The sequence below is a fragment of the Thalia democratica genome, chromosome 9 (assembly GCF_965202585.1).
Source record: "Thalia democratica chromosome 9, ktThaDemo2.hap1.1, whole genome shotgun sequence".
In the NCBI taxonomy this organism is placed as follows: domain Eukaryota; kingdom Metazoa; phylum Chordata; class Thaliacea; order Salpida; family Salpidae; genus Thalia; species Thalia democratica.
Window position 1 is genome coordinate 37,193,881 of NC_139173.1, and position 21,585 is coordinate 37,215,465.

The 21,585-nt window shown below is 26.4% G+C and overlaps 2 protein-coding genes across 2 annotated transcripts; both read right to left on the reverse strand.

The window, feature by feature from the left end:
* Positions 1–1,313: 1,313 nt before the first annotated feature.
* LOC145844580 (uncharacterized) lies at positions 1,314–10,002 on the reverse strand. Its single transcript, XM_082951976.1, has 18 exons — positions 9,928–10,002; positions 9,577–9,656; positions 9,287–9,339; positions 8,986–9,113; positions 8,612–8,717; positions 7,330–7,443; positions 6,735–6,934; positions 6,405–6,485; positions 5,361–5,487; positions 4,917–5,074; positions 4,325–4,525; positions 3,816–3,885; positions 3,578–3,609; positions 2,955–3,005; positions 2,615–2,659; positions 2,347–2,409; positions 2,077–2,148; positions 1,314–1,549 (listed from the first exon to the last, which is right to left on the reverse strand). The coding sequence occupies exons 1-18, from the start codon at positions 9,970–9,972 to the stop codon at positions 1,493–1,495; spliced, it is 1,683 nt and encodes a 560-aa protein (XP_082808102.1). The 5' UTR covers positions 9,973–10,002; the 3' UTR covers positions 1,314–1,492.
* A 2-nt stretch (positions 10,003–10,004) lies between these two features.
* On the reverse strand, positions 10,005–10,686 carry LOC145844581 (small ribosomal subunit protein eS27-like). Its single transcript, XM_082951978.1, has one exon. It carries the CDS (start codon positions 10,624–10,626, stop codon positions 10,378–10,380), a length of 249 nt encoding a protein of 82 aa, XP_082808104.1. The 5' UTR covers positions 10,627–10,686; the 3' UTR covers positions 10,005–10,377.
* Between the last annotated feature and the right edge of the window lie 10,899 nt (positions 10,687–21,585).

Consider the following 21,585-nt stretch of genomic DNA (forward strand, 5'->3'; position numbering starts at 1 on the left):
AAAAATAATAGAACTTAATAAGATTACTACTGCTTAAAAGCTTCGAACGCAAGAAATACTCAACTTTTGGATTACATTTATAATAGCAATAAGAAATACAAAATTATTTATTTAGTGTATAGGATTATTAACATTATACTTCTAAATACATTTTATTTATTCCAATATTTAGTTTTCAAGGAGGTATCCCAGGAGCTGGCAGCCTTTTTTAGCTCGCGAGCCGCACTATTTAGAAAAAAGCTTCGAGAGCCGCATTTATTGAATTTAAGTTCTAGTATTATATTACATCAAAAATGTGATAAATTAAGCAATAGTAGAGCACTAGTAAGGAGTATTTGTTGAATTAAAAGTCAAATGTAAGTCTTTATTACATTAATAGTGTTATAATAATGTTTATTTTTGGCCAAAAAGGAGCTCGTGGGCCACAGATTTAGTTTTGGAGTGCCGCAGCTTGCCGACCCCTGAGGCATCCAATAAAAAACTTGCGGAGATCTACTGAATTAGTAATAATGTTGTATTAACTTTTAAGAAATTTTAAGCTTTGTTACACAAGAGTTAAATTAAATGTTACGTCTTACATCTAGTTCGATTTACATTAGTATAGAAATACAAAAAATCTATTAATCTGATCTTTCCACAATTAATTATTAAGAAAAAATATTAAAGATCTTAAAACATTTAGATAATTTATGATTTAGTTACATACTTGGAAATTAACGTTTTTCTATACAATTTAATTACTTTTTCTATACAAACCTAGCTAATAGATGTCTATTTATATATGCCCGCATTTACTCAACAAGTTAACCAAACCTTACTTAGAAGAATCAATTGACCTTTATGTTTTCGTTCATACGTTTCCTTTGTTATATATTTTCATGGAATAATTATTTATTCTTCATACTTTTTATTGAACACTTGGTCTATTCATTATATTTTCCACCAACTTTTGCATCTAAACAGTCTCAGAACTAAGGTCATCATTGTCCGTTCGTTGCGAAATTGATGGAAATAAAATTAATTAAATTGGACAAAAAAATTAATTTCAGGCGCTGAAGACTCTATGCAGGGTGGTAAAATTGCGCACTTTATTTAGGTTTTTTGGAATAATGAACTATATTTATCAATTGAATACTGATAGTTTATAAAGTAGTTTTTCAATCTAAATGATCTCTGACCTATGAGAATCTTAATCCCCCTTGAATTCCCAATGTGCTTATTGTGACAGAACTTTATGATAAGAGTCATACATCCTTATTTGATTCATTTTCAAGTTTTCAGTTTAAATCAGGACAAAAACAAATACAAATAAATATCTAATATGAGCATGTTTATTTACAACGAAAAAAAAGAAACACCATTGTCAACAACTTATAATCTAAATTTATTCATTTAAACAAACAAGCACCTAACAATGCTAAACATTAGACTAAAATTTCTATACAATAATCCTAATTTATAATTTCATCTAAAGCTCTCGGGGTGCAAGTATTTATTCTTCAGCAGCTGCGATGGACTTCTTCTTCTTCTTCTTTTTCTTCTTTTCGGGCTGAAAAATTAGTAAAAAAATTAGTAAAATAATTAATAAATTTATTATTATTTAGTAGTATACTTTACAAAATATTTTCAGACTACGACCAACTATTTTTAAAGTTTTGTATTAAGGTCACATATACAAATAAAAACTTGTTTAAATTGAATTGTATATATATGTTTTTACTTATTGCTGATTAAATTTAAAAACATTTTTTTTTTAACATTTTTACCTCAAAATGACTTTGATGCCAATTTTCATCTGTTTAGTGAAGAAAAAAGAAACCATAATGTTATGTTAATTATACTATTAAACAGAATATTTTTAAAATTACAACATTTAGACATCAAAAACTTTGGTACAAAAATCAATAATTTTTAGTGACACATTTGAGCTTTAATATATAATATTGATAAAACTAAATAAGAATATGGAACAGTGTAATAATTTTTAATCTCAGCAAACTGATTGAGACTACCAGCGTTTATTTATTACTTTATAAATTACTAATACTTTATTTAATATTTAATTTATATTTTTACCTCAGCGGCGGCATCTCCATTTTCAGCAGATTCTTCAACTTTCCTCTTCTTCTTCTTTTTTGGTGTTTCAGTCTAAAAAAATAATCAATATTAATTAAATCATTTCTCTTCAAATATTAATAATTTTTTGTAACTGTTTTTAAAATTCAGCTTAAAATACTTATTAAAATTAACTTTTTCTAAAAAATGTTTACTTGAAACTAAAATTAGTCAAGTTTCAGCATATCCCTGAGTATTATATGCTATTTATTAATAAAAATAAATATAAACCTCAACTTTGACTTCAGCCTCTTCAATTTCTTCAATCAGCTTCTTCTTTTTCTTCTTCTTTTTCTATAAATAAATATATACATTTATACTCTTTATTTTATTTAATATTTTACAAATAAAAAAGTATCATATAACAAAAAAAAATCACACAGCCATTTTACTTGAAAACAACATAACATAAAATATATAATAGTAACTTCAAGATGGATAAAGAAACATTAACAACTTTGATTAATAAAAAAATTTGGTAATATTTAAGAATACAAACCTCGCTCTTGGGTGTCTCAGTCGCTTCCTCGGCTTCGGATTTGACCTGAAATATACAATTTTAAAATAATAGTAAAACTTTGGCTGTAAGTTTTTATGTTTAAAAAGTACTGAAACCTTTACCAGTTGATGCATTGATATATATTATTAGTTTTATTAAAAATTATTCAAACTTATCATTATCAAAGATATACTGAACCATCTCATTGATGATGAGTTGATAAATAATATCAAATTTTATCATAAACTATTAAAACTTATTGTTTTTATTTAAGAAATACTGAACCATCTCATTGAACATATGATGAATTGTTAAACATAATTAATTTTATTTAACTTACGGTAACATCGAGTTCGCTCTTCCTCTTTTTTTTCTTTTTCTTTTCTTTTTTCTGTTAAAATAGTTAACAATTTTTGGTTATAACTCTAAAAGAAATTAAAAAAAAAGTTGTTCATAGTCAAAACTTCTAATAATCTTTTACTGATACAAACAACAATCAGTGGTATCTAAATCAAAATTTTAATGACAGAATGTAACGCTCACCAGTAACTAGTAGGGTATATGAATACTAAATATATATAAATTTAATAATACCCTGTTACCATGTTAGCGGTGGTTTAATTGCACCCTCCCTGCACAACAAACCTTGTTTGATTTTTGAGACATGTGGTCACTACATTAGTTATATATAAAAGCTAACATAGTTGTATGTTTATCTCAAATAGCTAACATTAAAAAAAACCTTTACGTAGCATTATGTTGCTATAATCTTTTTTTGCACAAAAAATTAAACCACTTTCTATTAATATCAACAATATTTATTTATGTTAGTTATATTCAAGCTAAACAGCTCATCTCGGACAATATTGAAAATCTTGTACCAAATTAAGGAGCAAAAACCCTAATTCTAAACCTTAAGTATGTTTAATAAAAAGTTTTTAATAGAATAAAATAAAAACTTACGCTTGGTGTTTGGACATCGTCGGCGTTTGGCTCTGAAATAAAAGAAATGTGTTTATAATATATAAAAAAGTAATAAAATAAAAAGTAGAGTGTTAAAAGTGGTTAAAACAGTTAAAATATTTTTTGTCTACAATATAGTTTATTAAACATAATCAAACATTAAAACACTCAAGATTAATAATTATTAAGTTAAATTCATGACCTTATGATTTGCAAATTTTAAATGTATTTTTATTACCTTCTTTAACTTCAACTTTTACGTTTTCAGCGGCAGGCATAGTAGAGTCCTTGGCTTCGTATTTGACAACCTTAAAGAAAAATATTTTAAAATCATCACTTTTTAATAAAAAAAATTAACAATTATTCTACTTAACTTAATATAACCAATTATTTTTAACCAAACTGTTAGTGAGCAGAGAAAAAAAACATGTGGTTTTGGTAATTTAAATATTTTAAAACTAGATTTAATTATTAAAAACCATCAAGCCATCTAATCGATGCAATATATAATTTAATTTATTTCAACAAACATATAATTACCATAAAGCAAACAATCAATTTAATTCAAAATGATAATTTTTACTCTATTCAAACCTTGCTCTCATTATCATACTATTTACCATCAGTACTCAATATTTTATTTAGTTTTAAAAACTTCAGTGAACCAGGCAATAATCAATTTTAATAAATTTAATTTAATAAATATTTACTCTTTAATATTTATTTTTATATTAACCAATCACGCACCTTGCTCTCGTTCTCGTACTTCTCCGTCTTGGCGGCCTGCTTCACCGCGTTCGTCACCGCCGACTTCCCCTCCAGCGCGTTGAACTGCTTCTGCATCTTCTCCATCAGCTCCACTCCCACGTGAGCCTGCTCGTCTTCCGCCAGCGCGTCAGTCCTGATGGCGATGGCCGCCTTGTTCGCCAGCTTGCGCGACACCTTGCCCTGTTTTTTGGTGTGAATGTGAAAAATAAAAAAATAATCCTTAACTAGAAAAGCGATGAAAAACCTATTTCTGGGGGACAAACAAAAACAAGGAGTAAAACTTTTTTTATTCGAAGTTAATGTACTGGATAAATTTTTAATCGCTATACAATATTTAATAGGATACATATTTTGTTTTATGACTTTTACTTTAGTTAACTTTTCACGTGAATAAAACTTTGAAGTTATTGGAACAATTTAATCATACCGACAGTTTCGTGTATTCAATACTTATTTAATTATTTTCTTCATACTTTGTTCTTAGCTGAATAATACTTAATTTTATTTTAGATTAATTTAAATATACTGATACTAGTATATTAATTATTTTCAAACTTTATTTTATACAAACCTTGTTCTTGGCTGAAGCCTGACTGACAAAAGCGGCGTGGTACACCAGCCCGTACTTCGGGGTGTTCTTTTTGGTCTTCAGCGCCCTGAAAAGCGCCTTTTCCGCCCCCAAAATCTGGATGGTGGATGCCGGGGCCTTGGCGAGGCTTACAAGGGAACCTGGGGAAAAATTTAGTATAAATACTTTGTTTAATACCTTATTAACCTACAACAAAACTTAATTTTTGTTTTTCTATCACAAGAAAATTTTGCTTATTATATATATATATATGTTTTTGTGAAAGGTTTAAAACAACAAATATATTTAGATACAAATTATTATACTTGAAAAGTTTAAATTAATTACAAGAGATCTCATGTCCTATAACGCAAATGACCTTTTTCCTCATATAAAATAATTAGTATGAGCAACAAGCTTTAGCACCCGTTAAAATATTTAACTTACCACTGTGAGCGATGAGTCTAGCTCCAACAAGATCTCCAAGCAACATGGTGGTGGCTGGTGCGATTGCGGTCATCCTCTGGCTCAAGTAGGATTGGAGGTGGGCTCTGTAGTCTGTGAACTCAATTACCTGTTGAATAGAAACACAGTTTAAAAAAAATGATGCAACAGAGCTTTCAGTAATATATAGGGATGAATTGATCAGTCTGTGAACTCAATTACCTGTTGAAGAGAAACGCATTATATAAAATTTATTATAAAGAAAGAGCATAATTACCTGTTGAATGAAGCAGTGATGTTGACAATTTTAAACAAAAAAACAGTATACATTACATTAGTTATTAAAACATGTTTTTTTTTTTAATATTAGGTCAAATAAATTTCATACAGTTTAAATAAGATGCTCAGTAAACAGACAGATAATGTGTTATTGAAACTTGTTTAACTTCTTTGGTTTTTTATACACAAACTTTCAAGGCAAAAACAAGATTTTTTAACAGCCACAACAGCTGTACCGTTGTAAGATGCAGACTTTAAAACAACAGAATGTAACGCTCACCAGTAACTAGTAGGGTATATGAATACTAAATATATATTAATTTAATAATACCCTGTTACTGTGTTAGCGGTGGTTATACGTGGTCTAAACCTGTTTGATTTATGAGACACAATTTAGTCTAGCTACATGCAAGCTAGACCAGCCCATTAGCATCTCAACAACTCATTATTTAATTTGAGCTAAACAATCTTAAGAGCAGGCTTATGCCAAATTATTTATTTCCAAGAATATTAAAGTGTCATTAGATTTTTTTGTTAAGAAAATACCTTATCATACACCAATTTTTGTAATTTTACTGGCTGTACAAATCTGGTAAGTGAATTTGTTGAAAACCTTATGTTTGGAAAAAATTTAATTGAACTTATATACCTAATATGTTTATACAAGACATTTCCTTAAAGCACAAACTGGCTATCAAGTGGTTTTATGTTGATTAAAATAAATTAAAATTATTTTAATTTATATACCTAATATTCTTATGTACAAACCTGGTAGGCGAGGGATTTGATGTTGATGACATCTTCCTCGGAAATTTCGGTTCCCATGGAGATCTCGGCGGCTTGTTTCAACTAAAAAATAATTAATATATATATTGTTATAACATATTTGAAATTATTTGAATTTAATGTAAAGCAAAAAAATGTTTTTTTTGTCTCAATAGACACAAGAGCTCTTTTTTAATCTAAGAGTGTAAACAAAAAATTATATTTTGAGCTTTTCTTAAAATTAAAAAAACAACTTCTAACATACAGAAAAAGGAAACCTAATATACACTACATAACTTAATATCAACAATAATTAAAATCAAACAAAATTACCTTCTCCTCAACGTCGGCGGGGAGAATTTCCTCCAAGTTCTCCTTCTTGATGTTCTGCCTCATCGAGCACTTCATTATGACGTTGCAGTAGGCAACGGGGTCGGTGACGATCTTGGTCATCTCGGGGAAATGCCACCCGTACCACTCACGCAGTCTCATGACGTAGTTGTTCAGCTCCTTGTCTACTTCGTCGAGGAGGGCTGTGAAGAAGACAATATTTATAAAATTCATGTTGATCAACAGTATGTTTAAATTAATTGGTATTTTAAAATTTATGCTGATTAAACAATATGTTGTCTGAGCCAATCAGTGTAATATTTATAGGAAATGTGATAAAAAATTTAATTATATAAATAAATCAGGAATGTGATTATAAGATGTGTCTGTATTTTTTTGATCAGCCTTGTTAAATTAATAGAGATCAAATTTTTATAAATATTATTAACAGAAGTAGAAATAGTATTGTTTTTCAGATTACTATTAATATAACGATTATACTGCTCGGCTCCTAAATACTTAATTCTGAGATTCTTTTACAGATACACTAAACAAAACATAAATACAAACGGATATATAATACAAACTAAAAACTAACAGACGGCGTGCACAATCATGGTATCGACCTTGTCGGGAGAGAACTTGATCTTGTAACGAGAAACGTTGTGGGCAAGACCGCACCTCAGTGCTTTCAAATCTTCCTCAGAAACATCTGATAATATATAAGTTATTAGTAATACAAGTTTTAATTGTTATAATACATTCCTCTGAGTACTTTAAAATTTTCAGAAACATGCGAGAATAATTTATATAATTGTTCAGTATCAATTAGCACCTCAATGCTTTGAAATCATCATTGGTAACACATAAATATTTATTTATCTGTTTATTTTATAAATCGAGTCTTAAGTGTTATAATGATGCATTTGACTGCTTTAGGAAACTTTTAGAAATTTCATAATATAACCCTTAAGTTTATTAGGATCTATGTATCAAATAAATTGTTATTTGGTTATAAATATATTATTATAACTTCCTGAAGCTGTGTTTAAGGTTATAATATAAAACTTGGTTGTATTAAAATACCAAGTCTCTTAATGACATTTCAAAACATAAAATGTGAATTAAAATTTTTAGCTTAAGTGTGACATGTGTTGAAACTATGACTAAAAAGATATAATTATATTCATATCCATAATACTATGTTCTTAAAAACATATAGAAGCATTTAAAAAAATTACAAGGTTAAAAAGGTTTTTTTTATCAAGCAGCAACAAAAAAATAAAATAAATATTATGAAGCAATGTAACTCTCACCAGCATTTAGTAATGTATATGATTATTAAATATATTAATTTAATAATACCCTGTTACCGTGTTAGTGCTGGTTTAGTTGTACGAATAGCCAGAAGTACATTAAAACCTTGCTTAATTTATGTGACAACCTTACTGCATTAGCTATTAATTAAAGCTAACACAGTCTCGCGTTATCTCAAAAAGACTTTTCAAATATAATTGTAGCTGTAGCATAATACTAGTTTACTTTTATCATGGTACCAAAATCAAAATTAATTAAAATTTAGCTTTATCAAAATTGAAAGTTTAAGATTTATCTGGGGACGTTTGATTTAAAAACCAAACTGCTGCGAATTTCCTAAATAAAATCATGTTGTAAAGTAAAGCGCTTTGTTAACTTTACATGAATAAAACTTTTCTGATTTAGTTTGTACTGACAATTTATGAAAAACTTTCAAGAAATTAATTATTTAGTTTACTATCTTCTTATGAATCTGGTTTAGTAAAAAATAAATTTCAAGTTGTACATTAAATATCATATAATTAGCTTTTTGTTTATAATTCAAATTAAAATAAACAAACTACCTCCGAGCAATTTAGCAGCATTAGAGTTGATTCCTCTCAAAAGCTCCAAAGCGAAATCTCCAGACTTGAATTTTATTTGGCTAAGTTTTTCTTCACCTAGTGCTTCCTGTTATAACATATATGAAAAATTTATGTTTATCAGGCAATAATATAGTATGTTTTGCCATGCTGAACTATCAAATTAAATTATTTTGTTGTAACATGGAAAAAATGTTCGAACATATGGTGAATCTGAAAAACTATTATCAAGCTAATGCAATAATCTAGTGGTACTATTGACATTACCGTATGATAAATATTTTCCAAAATTAATTATTGTTATCAAAACAAACTTAAATTAAACAGTTTAAATTAACAATTAAATAAAATCTTACTTTGATAAGGTTACCAATGTTTGTGTTGGATACTACAAGGGTTTGTTTTTTCATGTTGTCCTGAATTGCCTCATTTATTGTTGAAACGAGAATGTCGTTTGATTTGTTGTTGGCAGTCTCAGCAGATGCTACAAAGAATGACATTAACTTAAAAAGATAAATACTACTGATAAGATGGATATTTAACTGATTTGGATGCTACATGGTACTATAGATAAAATTACATATGATTTAGGAGGTTAAAAAAAATCATAATTACTAAATAAGACCTAAAATTTTGAAATATTTTGATTTAAGTTACCTCTGACTGCGGATTCCAAATTTTCGAAACGCTTGTGAACCAACAACTCAAATCTGTGTCAAAAATCACAAGTTAAAAAAATATAATACTCAGAATCTGTTTTCATAAAGAGGTTTAAATTGGAATTAATTATGATACTCCAAATTTGTTGTTTTTTCAGTTAATATATAAAAAACTAGAGTTTTAATTTTTTAAAAATTTAAAAATATTTTAGTTGTTACTGGCTAACATTTAATTTAATCTTTTTTTGTTATCTTAATCTTTTTTAATTAATATAAAATTAAACATACGGAGATGCAGTGTCATTGGATGGGTTGTTGAAATATTCTTCTACATTTTCCACTGTTTTGAACTTGAAACCATCTTTTACCTGAAATAAATAAACATACAGTTGGTAGCCTTGCTTAACTAGAAATGAAATTGTATCTAAAAACAATTCAAGTTTTAATATTTTTGGTACAACTTAACATTCAATTTAAAAAAATTAACAACTTAGTTCTTGATAGGACTTAAACTTTACCTCAAATAAATCATTTTTCTGTAATTAACCAATTTTAGTTAAAATTTAACAGTTGGCTCCATGATTTTATGATAATAAACACAAAAAAAAATTTTTAATATTTATTTAAATATATTTTTACCTTAAATACTGCGTAACCAGCTGCACTTTCTGACAATATTAACATCTTCTTTCTTCTTCCTTTACTTAAACTAAAACCTTAAAATTTATTTACCAGTTGTAAAAGCACACCAAAAACTTTGCTAAATTCATACTAAGATGGTTAACACACGATAAATAACACAACTAATTATACACTATTTACACAAAAAATTAATCTAAACATTAAAATGTTACTATTAAATGTTCATTAAGTTGTATAGATCACCCAAGAAGGCATCAAGTGATATTATCCAAGTAAATCAGTTTTTCCAAGATTATTCCAGTGGAAAGTAGGATAGTTAGGTGTTAATTCATTGTGTGAAACTCGAGTTTTAAAGTCAGCCTGACCAATTGTCTATCAAGTTGAAATGAAGCTAATACTTTTTTGGTGTGGGGCCAAGCTGACTTTTTCAAATAGAACTAAACAGTTCTACTTCTTCCTAAAAGAGCATCCTTCAGTCAACCTCGCCTTTCCTCCGGTGGGCTGGCAGAGAACGGCAGAGCACCCAGAGCACACAACAACGGTCTGAGCGTGGCTGAAGACGGTGGTGATCTTGTAGCATCCGGGGCACTTGACATCCATGAAGTAGGAGTTTGGCGACTGAACCAGCCTCTTCTTCTTGTGTTTGCGCTGCTCCTCCTCGAAGGACGGGTTCAAGAGGTCGATCTTCAATGGCATGGTTGGGTTTTGTTGATGAGAGTAAATGCAGAGTAGAGTGAAGTACTTAAAAATTTACTTAAATCTGTTGGAAAAAAATGTATCAAGTATAATAAAATTTTAGGTTTCAAGAAATTTAATTATAAAATTAAATCCTTTTTTTTTTATTTGTTTAACACTTGACTAGTTTTTTTAAAATACTTTTCAAATGGTAAATAATCTTTATGATTATATTATTGAAGTGTTGCACCTCTTCAAACAAAAAGCTAGTTTACAGAGCAACATCAAGCCAGCATGAGTTTATACAAGTAAATTTACATTAAAAAATATGAGCCTAGATTTGAAAAGTACCATTAATCAAGCTCAAATACCAAAGTAAAATATTAACTAAAGAAGTTAAAAAGAAGTATATTTTTTAGGAGAAAAGAAGACCTTAAGTTATGAAAACTAGTTTGAGAGTTTAAAAATAACAAACTGACTAAAAGTCAGCAAGAGTTTTTCATAATTTTTAAACTAGCTTGAGTTATCCTGAGTACGTGGGAAATTTTAAATTTAAAAAACATGACATTTCATAAAAATTTAAGATTTTAAGTTCTATGTTATAAATTTTTTTGCTTCAGTATGAATAACTTCATATAACTATCAAACTTAATACTTTTTAAATTATATGCAGTAAAAGTTTTCACCATAGATTAAAGTTAGAATTTTATGGTTGAAAATTAACTTTGCATAATAACTATTAAAATATTATTTTCACATCATATCCAGACAGCTTCTACAGCTATGATAGCTAAAACACATATGTACAACATAGCTGTTACTGTATATATTACAGTTTAAGTTCAAATTTTTCAAGCAGTAAATTAGTCAAAAACAGAATACCAAAAATTACAGGCTTATTTAAGTTTGGCAGTCTTGAAAGTTGAAAATCTTTATAAAACCTTGGTACTTCAGTTTAGTCTTATCTAAAAAATTTTAGAATTGTATGTTTACCAAATTTCCATGACTATTGATTTAACTTTTTTTTACAAATATTAAGACTTAGTAGTTGACATTTAATGTAAAAACATGTTACAGAATGAAAAGCAAAATAAAGTAGTTTATGGTCAAATGAAAGTTTAACTAACAATAACTAAAACTGTTTTAAAAAATTTATATCAACCTTTTGCTTAGGTTATGTTTAAATACATATGAAAATAGCTAGTAACTGCCACCTTGAAATTTTGATACTTATATTTTATTAAATTAAAGACATATTTAATTATCAAAAACTCAATATAGCTAACCTGAATACTTACTATGATAAGAATAAAAGACTTTTATGTACTATAACTTTTCAAGGATGCAATACAAAAAGTAGTGTGAGCATGAGTTTTTTAATTCATACAAAAAGGCTAAATATTTAATTAAGAGCCATTTTGGTAAAAGTTATACCAGGGACAGAAAAAAATTATACAAAACAGCTGTATATTTAAGAAAAAAATATTATGTTAATTTTAAAATCTTTGTAATTAAAATTTTTAAAGAAACTTTTTTTGTTCAATTTAAATGCATTAATACATCCATGTAAAAAAGATATTTTCAAATCTTTAGTTTACTTTTTACTAAAAAATAAAAAAATAAAAAGTATTATATATTTTAAATGTCTTATGAAAACTCTTGTCTTAACTATATTTAAAAATAAAAGACATAAGATGTTTTCACATGCCAGTTATTTCTATAAGCATAAAAACTAAAAGATAGTTCTTAAATAACTAACAAATAGTGATCACTCTTTGAGACAAAAAATCATCCTTAGTCAGCTTACAAAGAAAATTTGCAAAATAATATTTATTTAACCCAAAAACTAAATTATTGTTCATCAAACTTCAACTCCTAGAAATACAAAGATAATAACAAAATGACATAGCTAAAAAATGAAATTTATTTTTAGAAAAAAAAATTATAGTCAAAAATACTAGCCTTAGACATATTATAAATTTACATACCAGCCTGAGTTTTGGAACAATAACTTTATATAAGCCTGTGTCTATCTCAGTTTTATAAAAATGATCAAAATGACCTGAGCTACTTATAGTTGTTGAGTGGCAACCCTGATAAGATATATGTATTGTAAGAAACATTCCAGTACAAAGTATCACATAAATTTGACTGAAATGCTTTAATGCACTAGTAAAACTTAATGTTTTACAGAAACTAATGCAGGGTTGTCATAATTCCAGAAATAAAAAGTTCCTAAAATGAATAATTTTTTTCCTTTTAAATTTAAATAAATTTAATAAACTCTCTTCATTTAAACTTAAAATATTATGCTGAAGTAACAGTGTGGCAATTTTCTTATTTATTTATTATTTAATATTCAAGCAAAATTTGTTTGAAATTTGGCTAGAACTAATTTGACTAACTTATTATTCGGAATTCATTTTGAAAAAGGTATATTTATTTTTTGTTCCATTATTTCAAGTGGTGTTTACAATAACTTTTTTAACAACACCAATTATAAACAAAAATTGGTCTTTCTAAAATATTTTATTCACTTTTATGTAGAGTTGGTAAAGGATTTTTATCAATTTCTTACAGGTTCATTCCATTTCTTAAAATAAAAGTTTTTTGGTAATTTTTAGTATAAAAACAACTAAGTTTAAAAATCTGTCTTTGACAGTTGAAGACATTGATAAGATACTGTAAAGCTTACTTATTTAAATGTGGTTTTAATGAAAAAAAATTAATGATTTATTTAAGTATTTGAATAATGAAAATTTATCTAATACAATTTTGTTACTAACATGTTAAAATAGTTGGAAATAACAGGTTTTTCAACAATTTTTGTTGGAAATTCTAGGTTTTTCCAGATTTTTTGAAATTTTTCAAACTGCAGGTTTTTTCAGATTTTTCTTTTGCATAAATTGTGAAATTCCAGGATTCCAGGTTTTATTACAACCCTTAAGATACTAATTAAAAGTATAACTTGACCAAAACACTTATTTCAAATTCAATTTAAAAATAGATATACAAATCAAAATTTAATTCTCAAAAACTTTTATCTTTAAACTTTGGAATAAAACTCAAAAATAAGTAAAAACTTCTTTGAGTTATTTGTAAAATTATAAACAGGGTGGCCACTGATTTTTGAGAATTTTCTTCAAGGCTTTTTGAATTTCTTCCAGGTTTTTGCAAGTACAAATTTATGGTCTATTTTTAGTTTAAAATTAAGTTTTAAGTAAAATAATGTATTTAATGGGATAAAAAAATTGTTAAGATACTGTAATAAAGTTCTGGAATTTTCAAAGATTTGTATGAAAATTTGTGAATTTTTATTAAGAACTAGGTCATTTATTCTAATTTTGTACTCAGAATATTCAAGGACACCTTTGGGTTTAAATACATTAGGCCACTTATTTTTAAATAAAAAGTAAAAAATATTGTTATCAGTGGATTTTTATTTATTATATCTAAAGTTTTTCAGTAATTACCATGAACAGCTAGTTTAAAAGATTTAAAAACATATAAATCTTATTCTAAACGGTACTTTTAACAAACTGTTATGAGTGACCTTAAACTGTCTAAAGTCATCCTGATTTTTTTGTCAAGTTTGCTCAGGGTTGCCACTGGTTTTTGACAAATTTTCTCCAAGACATTTTTGGGTCTATTTTTAAATCAAATTTAAGGTAAAAAACTGTCTTAAATAGTTAAACAGCATTAAAACGATACTGTAAAGCTACTTTAAATTAAAAAAACCTTTTAATGTTGACAAAAAAGCTATATGATAGATTCTTTTTGACAAATTGAAATTTACTATTAACTTAACATGTAAAAATCAATTAAAATACTAGGTGTTTTCAAGTTTATTAGTTATTTTTGTTCAAAATTCCTGATTTTTCCAGGATTTTTTTTTCAAAGTTTCTCAAATTCAAGGTTTTACTAGATTTTTCTTCTGTGTAACTTGTGAAATTCCAAGATTCTAGGTTTTGTGGCAACCCTGCTTGTTTTAACTTTCTAAATTTAATATAAAAAAAATTATTTATCAATTTAAGTTACAAAATAACAAAATATTGAGATTAAAGTCATCTAAATTTCATTTAATATCTGAAAAAATGTTTACTAAAAATTTAAGACTATTCAAGTTTTTCATGAAATCAAAACTATTCTGATAAAATTAGTTATTATTTATAACAATGTTTATAAAAAATAAAATTCAAAATATCCTGGATGTTCTGAATGGGTGGCAACCCTAGTTGAATAAATAAAATAAAATATTTGATTAAATTTTATTAGCCAATAAAATATTTAAAATTACGCAAAATTTTAGTTACTAATTTTAATATAACCTTTATCTAAAAACTAATTACTACTGTAAAAAAAATTCATAAATATAAATAAATCTACTGGTATTTAAATGTTTAGTATATTTTTTACAAATTAAAATAATTAGTTATTTATCAGTCTTATTTATTAATAAATTTTAAAAATAAATTTATTAATTTATTTTAAGATAGTATAAAAGATTTAGAACTCAAATAGACAAGTTGAAAATATTTGAGTCTTAAGGTTTATATTCAAGTAAACAAAGTCTTGGCAATTGTTTACTTAACAAAAAAATATGTTAAGACTGGATAAATAAATACTCAGTAAAAATTAATTAAGTTGTCTTAAAATGGTTAATTTATTGTTTTAGATTTTAGACAATACCAGAGCCAAAATTTGCTAATAATACAAAAATTAAACATTTGGTAAACAAGTTTTTTTACCTTTGATTAATTACATTAAAATAACTGATTTACCTCATTTACCCACAAAATAACTAATAACCTTTTTTAGTTTACAAAACTTTTTATATTTCAAATAGTTTAATATTTTGATATATATCCAAATTTTCAAGTGGGTAGGGGGGACATTTAATAAACTATTTCAAGTAAAAAATAACTATGAAAAATTCTATGTAAAACTTTATACAAAATTAAATCAGATTCTCACTTTTAAAATTATCAAGAGTCTTCACCAAAATTGTAACTTTGACATATATTAAACATAAGATTGCTTTTGTCACACTCAAATTGCAAATTATTTTAAAATTATATTGTTTAATCATTGTAATTCTTTAATTTTATAAATGAAACTAGATATATAAAACAGAAAAGTTGAAATGACATTTGAGTAAAGTTAAAAAGTACAAGCTTAAGGAATTTTAAAAATTATAAGGTAAATAAAAATATTACCAACCAGTAAATAGAACTTTTAGGGCTGCTTAAGAAATACAGATAAATTTGGTAACATACTGATTAATAAATTGAAATCTGCCTTATTAATACAACCATACACTTATAAAAATTATCTCAAAAATTCAAAAGGTATTAACATTTAATTTCTATTACAATAACAAAATTTGTACAACTACAAAAGCTTTAGTAAAATCAATAATGTACTTTGAAACAATATTTTTTGATCAACTTTAAAAGGTTTAACTAATAATAACATGTCCTTTAGAACTATTTCAGCTTCAATATAAAAGATATTTCATAATTTTTTAATGTGAATTACCACAAATTTTATCAAGAAAATAAGTGCCTATAAGATATATGCTTGAATAATAATTATTAAACAAACTAACTTATGCAGTCAACAGAGGCTAATGCTTGGAATTTTAAAAAGTTAAGTATTTCTTGGTTTAATGTAAGATTTTCCAAAAATGCTTGTTGGGCTGATTTTACCATTCTGAAAATTGTTCAACATTCACTACTATATGACCATTTTGGTTAATTACATATTTAAAACTAAGCAAGGACTATTTTGATCAAAATTCATTTGAAGAAATAGCAGGGACTAAAAAAACTAGGAATTGCTAATTAATTACTTTTAAAGAATTTTTAGATAAAAAATATAAGTTTAAAATTACTTTTTAAGATTTCTGTTTGCAGTATACATAAAAAATTTAAAATCAGTAGTTTTTTTATTGATTATACAGTTTGCTCTATGTACGTGTTCATATTTGATAACTTTAAGCTTTTAAAGTTTAGACTTAAGTCTAGTTTCAGATCAGTTGTTCAAAATTTATATACAAAATTGGCTGGTTTTAAGAATAGAAAATAATTAGACATTAAAAAATTTTATTTAACGTTTTAAGTGATGAAACCAGCTAATTTGAAAACATTATTTTATCAAAATATTATTAACTAAACTAGTATAATTATAACTTTTTTTACTGTTTTAGTTCACTTTCAAAAAACAAAGGTCGATAAAAAAATTAAACATAAATTGAATAATTTATTAATAAATTATATCGGCAAAATGTTTTTTAGAAAGTTTTCATTAAAATGTTTAGCTTTTATTTTGGTAAAGTTTCAAAACAACGAATAGTTTGTAATTAAATACCATTTGGAACTAAAGTTAAAATAGTTTTATTCATTGTAAATTCGAAGCTTTTCATCTTACTTCCATAAAAACTTTTTCAAGAATGAAAGATGAATTAGTAATTAGTTTTGCAATGAGTTTTTAACTTGTAATATTATGACAATATTTCATCAAATCTTACAAGATATTACAAGTTACAAACTTATTGCAAAATTAGTTACTAATTCATCTTTCATTCTTGATAAAGTTTTATAGAAGTAAGACGAAAAGCTTCGAATTAACAATGAACAAGACTATTTTACTTTTAAACTGCAAATGGTATTTACTTACGACAAAAAACCTTACAATAATAATAAATACCAATTATTTTCTTTTTAAGCTACGTTTATATATTTTTGATAAAATCCGATTAAGATGTGATTTATAAAAAAACATTAGTCAAATGAAAAAAAAGCTCAAAATATTTGGTCCTAGTATTGTTACCCGGACTAGGAGCCTCACTGATTTCCTTCGAAATTGCCTCTGTCTCAGGCTCGACAATCTCATCAGATTCCAGGTTAGCAGTAGTCTCGGAACAACTCATTTCGGTGCACGAAGGTGTGCGTGGCACTTTCAAGACTAATGCCTTTTTTAGGGGTTTTAAGGACATAACTATATAATTTATATAACTAAATATAATAAAACTAAGTAATATTGTTTTATTATGTACAAATAAACGCAATGACAGCTCACAATAAGTCTAAACACTTAAAGTTAACAATTAGAAGGAAAACGTGCTCTGTATTCCCTCCTTGACGTGTCACTGGTCTCCGGTCGCTCAGTTTCTGGCACTCGACGTTGGTCCGTCTCGTTTACAGAATCTTGATGAACGTGGCTTGATCTTCTTTCGTTTCCTTTCCGTGAACGGAGCGTGGCGATAAAATACAATATAAATAGGCACGATGATATAAATATGTATAAATATTACAATACAAGTACAATAGTAAGTAGATACGATAGTATAAATATGTATAAATATTACGACAGAATTATTTAAAAGTACGAAAACAACTTGTTCGTAGAAGTGTAGCTAAGGTTGACGCCACAGTCTGTGTGGGCTTGCTCGATAAGATAAATGTTCAAGTTTGTTTCCTTGAACGCTGAGGACTCAATCGTGGAATTCAGTGTTCAAATTGATCCAAAGAAGTTGTCTGCTACAGTATGCGTAGGCTTATGAGTATGGCACGTTAACAACTCAAATCGAGTTGTTCGCCCCGTCGACGTTGTTGAATAAGAAGGTTTTCTCGGGTGTCATCTAGCTATTCCAAGATGGCGACTAATGTTCAGAGCGCCAAGAGAAAGTTTTTCCAAAGTTTAGCTAGATTTTCCAAGATGGCGGCTAACGCTCAAATTTGCGAGCAGCAGAGTGTCGCTTCGTGCTTGTTTCGAGGTAAATGACCTGCTTCACGCTCTGATTGGGCGTGTTTATAGTTTTTCGATTCTTTTTCTAGAATTACCAATAATCACGCGATCTCTCATTTGATTCTCTCATTTTCCTGGACTTTGGACTGTAGATCACTTGATCTATCATTTGATTCTCTCATTTTCCCTTAGCCACACCCATAAACAAGCTATTTCTAGTTCAATCAAGAAATCAAAGACAAAAATCATTTTAACTAGCACTTATTTTGTTTGTGAAAAATAGTTTTTTAGGGAATTAGTTTTACTATATTTATTTGTTGTTTTTTTTAAAGGAAAAATATAATATCAAGTTATTAAAATTTGGACACAAGGCAAAATAAGATTTTGCATAAGTGTCCTACACTAGGACCTAGTGTACGAAGAACCTTTCGGTTATCGAGTAAAATAGAATATATCTTGTCTTTAAAATGCATGTACTTAACAAAATGATCAAAACGCTAAATTTTTAAACTATAGCTGCAACAAACATTTTTTTATGCAAATCAAAGTACTTATAATGTATACAACTTATATTAAACTAGATTGTCTAATATAGATAAATAGCCTTTACCGTTCTTAGTAATGCTATAAAGCGTAGTTGCCAAAATTCTGGAAAGAAAGAATTTAGAATACTGAATAAATGTACATCTTGTTTTACTAAAAACTTAATTATCAAGTAATTTTTTGCAAATTTTTTATAGAAATCAAGCAATTTTTCTGCAAAGCTTTTTTTTTAGCTATTTATTCCAATTTATTTATATTGTACGGAGATTCTTATTGTAATCTACAAAAAGCAATACCTTTTAGATATTTTGTTGTTCAACCTATCATTTTACTTGAAATTTATGATTTTTTATTAGGTTCCAAAAACTCAGTCAATTTTGGTTTTAAATGTTATGAAAAGTAAAGATAAACAACAGTTAAAAATTGTTAGGTTTTTAAGTGATTGGTTCTAGTCATATACTTGAAAATTGTTTTTGTACAAAAAAATTATTTCTAGTTCCTTTTTGAACTTAAAACTTTGAGAAAATGACTCGTTTACTTTAGCTACAATAGAATTAGAGTTTAAAAAGTTAACATTTGGCTAATCGACCTATCCTACTTTGTTTTTATATTAAAAAATTACTTCAAAGTTTTTAATAAAGAATAAAATAGCGCATTCTATATTGAGAAAACAAAACTTTCTGAATGATCTTCAAATTTTTAATATTTTGGTTATTTTGAAATGAAAACAAAAAAAAAATATTGCTTACTACTAGTTTCTTTTATAAAATTTACTTTAATAATTATATAAATTTACTTGTAAAATTCTTACTTTTATATCTTGTTTGTTTTGGCTAAATTTTATCTGTATATGCTATGTAGTATGTACAAGTTTTATAGAACTAAATGTTGAAAACTGGTCTAATTATGTTAAGTATAAATTTGTAATAAATTATTTTGTGACATTTTTATGCGATAAATTAGATAATAAAATTGAGTTAATTCAAATGTATAGCAAAAGTGTATTATTAGTATGATTTGAAAACTTTTAAAACATTTTAAAACTAAAGTTTAATATTATTTTACTATTTTTTACTAATAAAAAACTAACACAAACCATGAAAGCATAATATTAGTATAGGTTTTGTTTGAAAAACGTACTAAAAAATGCAAATTAAAACATTTTTTAATATTTCAAATCTATTTAAATTTAAGTTTACTTAAATAACTACTAAAATAACTAGAAAAAACTGAAAAGCACATTTAAATATTTTCAAATTTTACCTACATGTTGCATTGTTGCATATAAATAGAAATTTTAAATAGTGTTTTTGATTTTTATTAGAACATTAAAATGCTTAAACAAATTGTTTCTTAATCGTTGAAGTTATTACTTGTTGTGTGTTTATCTTAGTATACTTATGGTTAGTTTTGTGTATAATGATATATGTTTGCTAGTTTTGGTTTGTTGATAAGAAAAACTAACATGTGTAGATTTGTTAGTAAACATACGTGTATTGTAGATTTATTGTTTTCTTATTTGTTAAAACTTATTTCAACTTACTTTATTGCAGAAACTAGTTTAAAAGCTTTTTGTTTTGGTTTTTTTATTATTTTACTTTAATTTAACTATATAATATTTAAAAGCTTCAATTTTATACTTTTTTTTTAGCTTTTATTAATGTTATTACAGTAAAGTGTATTTATAGTTTCTTAGTTAAGAGAGTCTTTAAAATTTAATGCAATTATCCTAGTATTAAATTGTTGTGCTTTGTCAACTACTGTTTGTAGGTTTACTCTGTTGGAAATGATCGCAGGTTTGCATCTTTGTTGATGTTTTTTTGTTATAGCCCCGGTGAACACTTGCTTGAGGATTTGAGCTTCATGATTTTTTACACTTTGGGATTTTTTTGTTGAGATATTAATCATCTGAGTGTTCTAAAAATGTCGTATCACCAGATTTTTTCTTGTTTGTTTTAGTTTTTTATTTTATGGGGCAGGTAAAATTATACGCAATCTAACATACTCGCTTTTGACCAAGAAAACGTTTACCAATACAAAGAGTGAATGATGTTTTTTTACCAACAAGAAAAATAAAAGATAAGTTTACTTAGTTTATCAAAAACCGGCGAGCAAAATTTTATACTTGAACATCGTACGTAATTATCTAAATTAATTTCAACTAAGAATATCTAAAACTAAAGTATATCTTTGATTTAGCACCATACTATAGTAAAATTAAACCAGAGTTTAAAAAAATTATTAAAAGTACTTATTTTGATAGATAGTTGTTGCTGAACTATAATTGTTTTTTTTTAGTGATTAATTTATTACCAATTAAATAATATCTTATAGCATAGTTTTAGTTTGTGTAGTATCAATAACATGTTTATTTAAGCAAAATTTTTAGAATGATTGTAACAATTGTTTGTGTTTTTAAGATGTTTTTATAGTAATATAAACCGACAATTAATGTTACAACCAAAGTATTAAAATTGAAGTTTAACTCTAATTGTTCCAACTATTTCTTTTTCCAATATAAACTTTAAAACATCAAAACGTAGATAATGCTTTATATTTTTAGTAGAAGAATTGGTTTTGCTATACCACGGTAAGGTAAGGGTAAAGTAGAACTATTTTTTACAACAACGATATCGTAATCATATTTGATGGGTTCATTTTCAATATTTCTCTATAGATTTTTGGTTT